The following is a 9,680-nucleotide window of genomic DNA, read 5'->3' as shown; positions in this document are numbered from 1 at the left end:
CAGAACTCGGAGGTGTCGTACGTTCGGTACTCGATCGGTGGAGCGCGAAGAAAGTTCGACTACATCAACCACGTTGTTAAACGCTTTCTCTTACGGTCTATGAGGGTACGTATACACACTCTTCCCCTCATTGCTATGCATCTCCGTGGATAAATCATTGCGTGTGCGTAGAATTTTTTTGTTTTCAATGCAATGATTCCCAACAATTGATGCCAAGGCTGCTTATGAATTAATAGCGGGATTATTGGGAGTTCCACCCCAAGAAAAGGGGTTTACTTTTATCCAAGAGGGGATTCAAGTGATAGAAAAATTGGGTTATATACAGAAAAATTTGGTTGATTTGCAAATGTCTAACGAACCTCTCAAAAATATTAGTGGGAACCTCGATCGCATGAATACTTTGATTACTCTGTGTAATAAGCGGTTGGGTATTTTAGATCTCAAGATGGTCCCATTTCTTGAGAATAGTGAGAAGCGTAAAGAGCCTCACTGGTTTGAGAAAACTCTGACTAATGTTGCAAAAACTAAAGATGACAATACTTGAATCTATGCATTATGCCTAGCTAGGGGCATAAAACAATAGCGCTTGTTGGGAGGCAACCCAATGAATAAAATATATTTTTTACTTTTTATTTTCTGTTCTTGTGTTTTTACACAATTATGGTACTGTTATGATTGTGTTTTTAGGCGGACGCGCAACCCCTCCATTGGCGCGTCGAGCATGGGGACGCACCATGTGCCTCGTCTGATGAGAACATGGCACGGCGTGCCCAGCGTGCCAGGCACCAGGCACGGGAGGCGGCGGCAGCCCTCGCGGTGGTGGACGTCAGCGAGGCGGAGTCGCATTCTCCGGCTCCCCGTATGGCGCATCAGTCCGGGCACCGAAATCGCATCGCGGTGGACGTCGGCTGCTCGTCACAGGACGGATCCGACATCGATCTAACGTCGACCGCACCCAACGGGTTCTGGGCTCCGACGAGGAAGAGCAGGGCATGGGAGACGGCGGCGCCTTGAGTCCCGTGAGCCAGCTCGTGTCCCATGCCCTACTCTACCTTTTCGGCAACTGGGCCAACACTCTGAGGGGTGAACTAGCCGCAGGACATGGCCACGGCGGAGCTGGGTGGGCGGGGAGCGGAACAGGACGAAGCTCCGCTCAAAGATCGTTGCGTTGCATGTTTTTTTTTGGAAATGGAGGCGAGCCCCCGGCCTCTGCATCATGAAGATGCATACGGCCATTTTATTAAAAATCCACGGAGTATCAACAAACAAGGTCTAACAGCTCGCAAATGGAGCAAAAATAAAAAAGAAAATTACATGCTGACACAAGCAGCCGATACGGTGATATGTAGGATAAGCTCCCTAGACTCCTATCCTGTTATGCGAGCGCCATCCGAACCGGTTGAATATAGCCTGAGCTACCATCTCCCATTGGTTGCACCCAGTAACCAAAGGCTCCCTGGAGTCCATAGGAGTGAGTAAGGACCACGTACGGATCCAAGCTGTAGCTCTGAGGATAACCCGCAAGAAAGTTAAAGAGTGTTGTCTGTTAAAAATCATATCATTCCTGCAGTTCCATATAGCCCATAATAGCGCACATATTCCAATCCGAATACGAGCCGCTATAATCTGTTCAACCCCAGCTAACCACGTCCCAAACAACGACGCAATATCAACTGGAGGATTAATATTGAAAGCTATATGAATTGTTCTCCAAAGTAGTTTGGCAAGTGGGCATTCAAGAAATAAGTGTTGTATTGTTTCATTATAATCACAAAAACAGCACCCTGAACTCCCTACCCATCGCCTTTTAATTAAGTTGTCCTTTGTGAGTATCACTTGCTTGTGGACAAACCACATAAAGATTTTAATCCGCAAAGGAACCTTAACCCCCCAGATGTGTAATGACCTTGAGATTGGGCCAGAATTAATCAAATCCAAATAGAAAGATTTCACCGTAAAAATCCCATTCTTAGCTAACTTCCATTGTATCGAATCCGGCTGGTCCGAGAGTTGAACTTCTATCAATCTTCGGACCAAATGCATGCAGGCATTCCATCGCTCACCAACTAACGCACGTCGGAACTGGATATTTAGGGGAATAGTTTGAAAGACTGTGCCTACGTAATCTTCCTTACGTTGCACAATATTATAAAGGGTGGGATATTGGACGGCCAGAGGTGTCTCTCCTAACCACGTATCCTCCCAAAATCTCGTTGACATCCCATTGCCAACCAAGAATTTGACCCTATGAAAGAACAAGTCCTTCGTTCGCATAAGTCCCTTCCAGAATGGCGTGTCAGTCGGTCTCATGGTAACCTGGGCTAATGTTTTGGATTGTAGATACTTATTGCGCAGGATTTGTGACCACATACCCTCCGGCTCTGTCTCGAGCCTGTAAAGCATTTTCTCATAAGGCATTTATTCTTAATCTCTAAGTTCTCAATACCGAGACCCCCTTGGTCTTTAGGTCGGCAAAGAATATCCCATCGCGCCAGACGGTATTTCCTCTTGGCCTCATTAGACTGCCAAAAGAACCGAGATCTAAAGAAATCAAGACGCTTCCGCACTCCTTTCGGAATTTCGAAGAACGAGAGTAAAAACATCGGCATACTAGTCAATACCGAGTTAATCAGGACTAGTCTACCTCCGTATGACATAAGCTTGCCCTTCCAGCAGCTGAGTTTTTTTTCAATTCGTTCTTCAATACACTTCCATTCTTTATTGAATAATTTACGGTGATGAATCGGTATTCCCAAGTAATTGAATGGCATAGCACCTAATTCACATCCGAAATAATTGTCTATAAGTGCGTTCCTCATCTTTGGCCTTCCCAAAGCAGAACAACTCGCTCTTATGAAAATTAATTTTTAATCCAGACAATTGTTCAAAGAGACATAAGATGAGTTTCATATTACATGCCTTAGCCAGGTCATGTTCCATGAATAGAATAGTGCCGTCCGCATATTGTAGAATGGATACCCCTCCATCGACTAGATGAGGAACTAAACCTTCTACATGGCCACGCTGTTTGGCCCTGCCAATAAGGACAGCTAGCATGTCAGCCACAATATTAAACAGAATAGGAGACATGGAATCCCCTTGTCTCAACCCCTTATGAGTCTGGAAATAATGATCGATGTCATCATTCACCTTGACTCTGACACTACCTTTCTGGACTTGGGTATCTACTTGGTTCCTCCAGGCTTCACTAAAGCCCTTCATGCGCATTGCCTGCTGAAGAAAAGGCCACTTGACTTTATCATACGCCTTTTCAAAATCCACTTTGAAGATAACCCCATCTAGTTTCTTCGAGTGGATCTCGTGGATCGTTTCATGCAAGACGACCACCCCTTCTAGTATGTGTCGCCCTGGCATGAACGCCGTCTGACTTGAAGTATCCGGATGTGGAATGCATTTTTTGGGGCATGACCGGTCACTGTCTGCGGGCGCGTTCACGGGCGTTTGACGGGTCGGATTTGCCAAGTCTGGCTGTGGATGTTCTAATTCTGTGTAAATTAGTATTCTCCTATTCACCCCCTTTCCCTATTAGTTTTTTTCAGGTCCCTTTATTAGTTGATGGACCTCAAAATAGGTTCCATTTAAATGTGCGTGCAATTCCTGGTTGACAACTGAGATGCAATTTAAATGTGCGCGAGAAAGCAACCGGGTGTAAAGTACTGTTCGGTTGTATGGCCTTCATACAGTTGAATGAACAAAACATGATTTTTAAAAACATAGTGAGAAGTCACCCAGGGGCTTACTGGCTAGCACCATGGATATTGAGGTAATCATCTTATGTTTAACTCGTTTTTGTTATTAATTTAATTGGTGTTTAGCTCCTCTTGGACTTAAGACGCTTAAAAATAAGCCCGGGTCAATGGTACTGAATATCTATTATTTTATCTGTCGGTAAACTAGTTAGGTGCATCAGTTGTGTTCGACCTTGGTCCAGTGTGGTATGCTTGAAAAGAAAACCAGAGGGAAAGAGAAACCAAGCGAGAAATATAATTGTATAGAAGCCTTTTTGGATTAACAAAAGGGTTGCGCAAGTCGCTGTCTTCTTTGGCTTGGGAAACCGAAAGTGACGTACAAATACAAAGCGCCTTGCATTACTTAGCCGCCAATAATTGGTGAAAATGAAAGCTTTCTTTGCTGGCTAGAGAGAGCTGGATCGAAGTGCTTATTTTTCGTAACACAACCGCAAGCTTGGGTCAACCGGCCCCTCCTCTCTCGGTGCATTTCAACATCGTTGTACTCTATCAAGCAAGTGAAATGTCATTTCCTCGGTCATATATCATGCTTCATTTCTCCTTATCTTCCCTCTCTTTTCCCTTCGTTGATGTTACTGTATAGGAGAAAAAAGAGGAAGAAGAGGGGGCACAGAGTTTCTGCTCAATAAAAAAAATCAAAACAAATGTTAAAAAATACAATTTTTGGGGAGAAATATTGACAAAAGTTTTAAGTGCTTGCAAAAATTCGTAATGAAATCACATTCCTAGAAGGCGTGGAAAAAATCGATACTCTGAAAATGCTATTTTCAAAAGCATTTTGGAGCACTGAATTTGTTTTTTTTTTTGCCACGGCTTACAGGAATGTGATACCATGACTATTTTTTGCAAGCACTTAGAACTTTTGTCAATGTTTCTCCTAATTTTTTTGAATTTTTTTTATTATACTGTGCTCAGGAGCAGAAAGACACTTTCGAAGAAGAGAAGTATTCTATCCTCAAACGGTGCAAAGTAACAGCGGTGCTCGGAGAATGATGGTACCCTCTTCAGTCTAAACGGTCTGAAACATTCAAGATTTGGACTGACAACAAAACGAAGCACCGGAACTCTTGCACGCCACAATTATTGTCTGGCCAAACTGCGAAGGCTTGACACGTCGGCTCGACGCTGCGGTGATAATTCAGGATGGGAATTGGCCGGGTCGGCCCGCTAGGTCGCTGACCCGGCCCGAAAAATCAAGGCCAATGGGCCGTGTGGATCGGCCTCGAACCATAGTTGGGTCAATGGAGCCGGCACCGACTGACCCAATGGGTCAGCAGGGTCGACCCACCACCGAGGCGTGAGTTAGCAGCTATGCGTACTAGTTACTCGGGCATGCACGTGTTTTGTTGTAGTTCAGGATGGGAACGGGCCGACCCGGCCCTGGCCTTGGACCTGGCCCTCATGGTCTCAGGGTCAATTTATGAGGCCACGGGTCGACCCATTTTTAAAATGCCAGTGGCCTTGCTGGCCCGATGGGTATATTGGGTCGGCCCAAATTCTAGTTGTTATCTACTATCGCAGGATTGCCTCAAAAAAATATACTATCGCAGGTAATCAGATATGTCGATTAAAAAAAAAAGGTAATCAAATATGTTGGGGGCCGATCTCACACGCGCCTGCTGCGCGCGCTGTGATCCGCCCGGCCCGGCCATGTCTCCGCGCACTGCACGGACTTGCCAGCAGATCCTACATGTATGCATGTTACACGTTCAAAGGAATTAGCTAGCTGAACTTAAAAAAAAAAAAGGAATTAGATAGCTACGCACACGGGCACTAACGAACTAACGACTCCACTACAAGTGATAATATCCGGATTCGGCATCCAAATGGCTGATCAAGGACACCAACAAGGTCTGATCCCGATCGATGGCTTTGCATCCAGATGTCTAACCTTCAGGTCCAGGCAACAGATAGTTGCTCCTCCATACAGCGAGTACGTACCCCAGCCATCCTCGTCGTCTCCTCACTCCGTTCCTTTTTCTTCCTCGTCATGTACGCGACCGTGGGAGCCACAACTGTGATGTTCTGGAGCATTGTACTAGTACTACATACTACTACCAATACGACTGCGAGTATACATACATACATCAGGTCACATTTTACCCTGCTAGCCTCTTAAATACCCTGGCATGCAAGTCCATCGCAGCAGTCAGCGAAAGGACGAGCACAAACTGAGCCGGAGCGGCGTTTGGAAAACAAGGCGGATTGAGTTGGAGTCAGGGTACGCTTGCCCGAAATACGCACCCCTCGACACCTCGGCAAGTCTGTTTGCTTCAGCTGACAACATTCCCGGCCGCAACCAAAATTTCGGCCCGAAAACTTGAGAAACCCAACCATCATCAGTTCAGATTCAGATGAAAGAAGAAGGCAATAATCAAAGCAGACAGGGACTTCTTTTCCCTTGGCGTCCCATCCCATCCAAATCAACCAACAGCGTCTCGTCAGCTGAAAAAAAATACTCGGCCCGCAAAAGTCCAAGGGAATATCAGCGGCCGCGCTAGGCGACAAGGCGCCTGCCATGCTCGGCGCCCCGCTTGAGTCCACTCGCCAGATGCCGCGCCAGCCCCCACGTGTACGACAGCGATCCCTCCGCGTCACCCGTCAGGGTAACCTCACCGGCGTCGCCCGTCAGCCGGCCGGCCCTCCCCCACCCCCAACTTAATGCACCGCTCTCTGCTCCCTTGCTTGCTCGCCTCTCCTCCTCCCTCTTTTTTATACTTGCTCCGGCCGCCTTCATCTGCTCTCTTCTCCCCCACCCTTCCTCATCAGCTTCCCACGCAAGCCCGTCGCGTCCACGACCGGTGGTTGCCGCGCCCGCGACTGGCCGGTGGCGACTGCGCGCGCGCGCTTTTATGCTCCACGCAGCTCGCTTCTTGGACTCTTGTAGCAGCGCGGCTAGCGGTGGTGCACCCGGGCCCGGAGCCAAGATTCTGCAGCTGCCATGGAGGTCGACACATCGTCCGCGACGGCCAAGAGCGGCGGGGCGCAGCCGCATACGCTGCTGCCGCCTCCCGGCCCGCCCGCCAAGAAAAAGCGTGCCCTCCCCGGCATGCCAGGTGATTATCTAATTAACCTGTTGCGATTGACCAAAAGCGCGAGCTGAGGCTGCTCGCTTAATTTACCGAGCGAGGCTGATGATCTTGGTGTCGCACGTGCGCAGATCCCGACGCGGAGGTGATCGCGCTGTCGCCCAAGACGCTGATGGCGACGAACCGGTTCGTGTGCGAGATCTGCAACAAGGGGTTCCAGCGGGACCAGAACCTGCAGCTGCACCGGCGGGGCCACAACCTGCCGTGGAAGCTCCGGCAGCGGAGCGGCAAGGAGGTGCGCAAGCGGGTGTACGTGTGCCCGGAGCCGAGCTGCGTGCACCACGACCCCTCCCGCGCCCTCGGCGACCTCACCGGCATCAAGAAGCACTTCTGCCGCAAGCACGGCGAGAAGAAGTGGAAGTGCGATAAGTGCTCCAAGAAGTACGCCGTGCAGTCCGACTGGAAGGCGCACGCCAAGACCTGCGGCTCCCGCGAGTACCGCTGCGACTGCGGCACCCTCTTCTCCCGGTCCGTCCGTCTCCGTCCCTCCCTCCCTCCTCCCCGCCGCCGCCAATTTGCTCCTTCCACTCTCCATTTACTGACTGACTGACTGACTGACAAATTGGTGGCGCTTTGTGCAGGAGGGACAGCTTCATCACCCACCGCGCCTTCTGCGACGCGCTGGCAGAGGAGAGCGCCAAGGCGCGCGCCCCGCCGCCGGAGGACGGGAGCTCCGGCGCGGCTGCCCCGCAGGCGCCACCACCAGCCGCTCCGGTGCCACTGCAACAGCTGCCGCCAGCGCCGGCCCCGGCGCCCGCGCCGCAGCAGCACGAGGAGCAAGGTAATGATGGTCAACGCACTACTGTTCCTCCGTCCATTTTAGCTGCTCTCACTCGGGTCGGGTCAAATTTGACAGTACTGGACGTACTGCCGCTTTGACCATTGCGTTAGTATGTTTTGGAGCGTTATGGTCTTTGTAAGATTACGCGACGGGGAAGAAGGATCTTACTGTGGTGGATTTTTGTCTGGAATGAAACCGAGACCGAGAGAGCTCTACAAAAAAATGTAGTTTTTGTCCGAGAGCTAGGAGGAGGAGCAGTGACCGAGTACATACATACATGTTCTTGCACGCCCGCATCTCGAAATCCAATTGATTACTAGTTTACACACGCGTTAAATTCATAGAGAGAGAGAGAGAATTCAGATTCGACTTTGGGAGCATAGTGATCCTACTTGGATCGTGTAAAGTGCCATGTGAGTTGTGAGTTCTGATTAGTGGCTTTGTGATGCAATCCCAGTTGAAGTGCAGAACCTTTCCGGAGTTTGGACTTTGGGAACTTCGAATCATCATCAGCCGAGAAAGAGAAAAGTTGCCCACGAACACACGAAAAAGAGCCCCATCATGACTAGGCTCGCTCCTCCTGTTGCTTTCCGGCCCTGTCTCTCTGTATTGCACGAACTTTTAGCGCGTAACATTTACTCTCTTATATTATCTGCGATCTGAATCTTGCTGCTGATTTGCTGAGACTTTCTGTTTGTGCTTCATGCAGAGCGGGAGATCGGCGCCGCGCCTGAGCCCGTCGTCCAGTACACGCCGCCGGCGCCGCTGATGCCGTCCCCGCCCTCGGTCAACGGCGCCAATGTCAGTGCCAGCACCAGCAGCGTCGCGGCCACGTCGCAGAGCCTCCTCGGCAGCATGTTCGCGCCGTCTTCCGTGGCCCAGACGGCGCAGTATCCGGAGCGCGCGCTGGCAGCCAAGCCCCCGTCGCTGTGCCTCGCGACCGACGCCGCGTCCGCCCAGTTCTCGGCCCCTACGGCTGACCGGCAGCAGCAGCTCGTGCAGCCGCCGCCGTCGCCGTCCCCATCGGCGCACATGTCCGCCACGGCGCTGCTTCAGAAGGCGGCGCAGATGGGCGCCACCTCGTCGAGCTCCTCGTTCCTGCGTGGGCTGGGCCTCGACATCTCGTCGTCGTCGCCGGCGTCGACGTCGTCAGGTCAGCATCAACAGCAGCACCACCACCACCAGCAACACCACCAGGAGCCCATGCAGATGCAGTTCCCGGAGGGTTCGCTGCAGCAATGGCCGCCGCGGTTGGAGCCCGAGCCGGCCCCGATGATGTCGGCCGGGCTGGGCCTCGGGCTGCCATACGACTCGACCGGCGGTCCGATGGGGTTGCCGGAGCTCATGATGGGCCAGTCATCACTGTTCAGCGCCAAGCCGGCCACGCTGGACTTCCTGGGGCTGGGGATGAGCCCCACGGGGGCGACCACGAGCAGGGGCCTCCCCGTGTTCATGCAGCCCATGGGCGGCGCGGTCGGCATGGCCCGGACCGGCTCCGGCCCTCCAGACACGTTCGGCTCCGGCCGGGGCGCTCAGGCCAAGCCGTGGGAGAGGAACCCGAGCAGCTCGCCGATCCTGTAAAAGGACTGCTGGGAAAGTAGTAACACGTAGCACAGCAGCTGTAAAATGCTGCTTGTGTCTAATTAGCAGCAGCTAGTCGTCAGTCCTTGGCCGTTCTTTTGTTTTCTTAGGTCACAATCAAGAAAGTAAGTTACTTTTGTTCCTTTAGGCTTCAGCTTAGTACTAGTACGACGCCTGCCCTGAAGCAAAGTTTCTTTTGAAGTTCACAGATCAGTCAGTGTCTTCCTCCATCAGCTCTTCCCTGCTTTTGTCGTTTGCACTTGTTTCGCCTCGTTTGCTTCCTTGTTCTTGTCACCTTGCTGCCACTGGCCCCTGCATTTAAGCGCGGCACTAGAGCAGCACAGTGCGTAAGTGGAATTTAAGTCCGGTGACCACCTGACCTGCTGCCGGCCTTCAGCTGGGAGATGATAAGCATTCAAACTATGCCCCAAATGATTTTGGGCCTGCGTCGCGTCCTCA

General features: G+C 51.1%; 1 protein-coding gene across 1 annotated transcript; it reads left to right on the top strand.

The window, feature by feature from the left end:
• Positions 1-6,457: 6,457 nt before the first annotated feature.
• Positions 6,458-9,454, top strand: LOC109737978 (zinc finger protein GAI-ASSOCIATED FACTOR 1). Its single transcript, XM_020297086.3, has 4 exons — positions 6,458-6,826; positions 6,931-7,327; positions 7,441-7,640; positions 8,350-9,454. Exons 1-4 carry the CDS (start codon positions 6,712-6,714, stop codon positions 9,219-9,221), a joined length of 1,584 nt encoding a protein of 527 aa, XP_020152675.1. The 5' UTR covers positions 6,458-6,711; the 3' UTR covers positions 9,222-9,454.
• Positions 9,455-9,680: the final 226 nt, after the last annotated feature.

This window comes from Aegilops tauschii, chromosome 4 (assembly GCF_002575655.3).
Source record: "Aegilops tauschii subsp. strangulata cultivar AL8/78 chromosome 4, Aet v6.0, whole genome shotgun sequence".
Lineage (NCBI taxonomy): Eukaryota > Viridiplantae > Streptophyta > Magnoliopsida > Poales > Poaceae > Aegilops > Aegilops tauschii.
Note: the sequence above shows the minus strand (reverse complement) of the source record. Positions and strands in the feature narration are given on the sequence as shown.

Excerpts from the sequence above, each read along its gene's own strand:
- LOC109737978 (XM_020297086.3), top strand. The coding sequence starts at position 6,712 with ATGGAGGTCGACACATCGTCCGCGACGGCCAAGAGCGGCGGGGCGCAG. Across the intron at positions 6,827-6,930 it reads TGCCCTCCCCGGCATGCCAG|ATCCCGACGCGGAGGTGATC; the intron begins GTGATTATCTAA and ends GCACGTGCGCAG. Across the intron at positions 7,641-8,349 it reads GCAGCAGCACGAGGAGCAAG|AGCGGGAGATCGGCGCCGCG; the intron begins GTAATGATGGTC and ends TGCTTCATGCAG.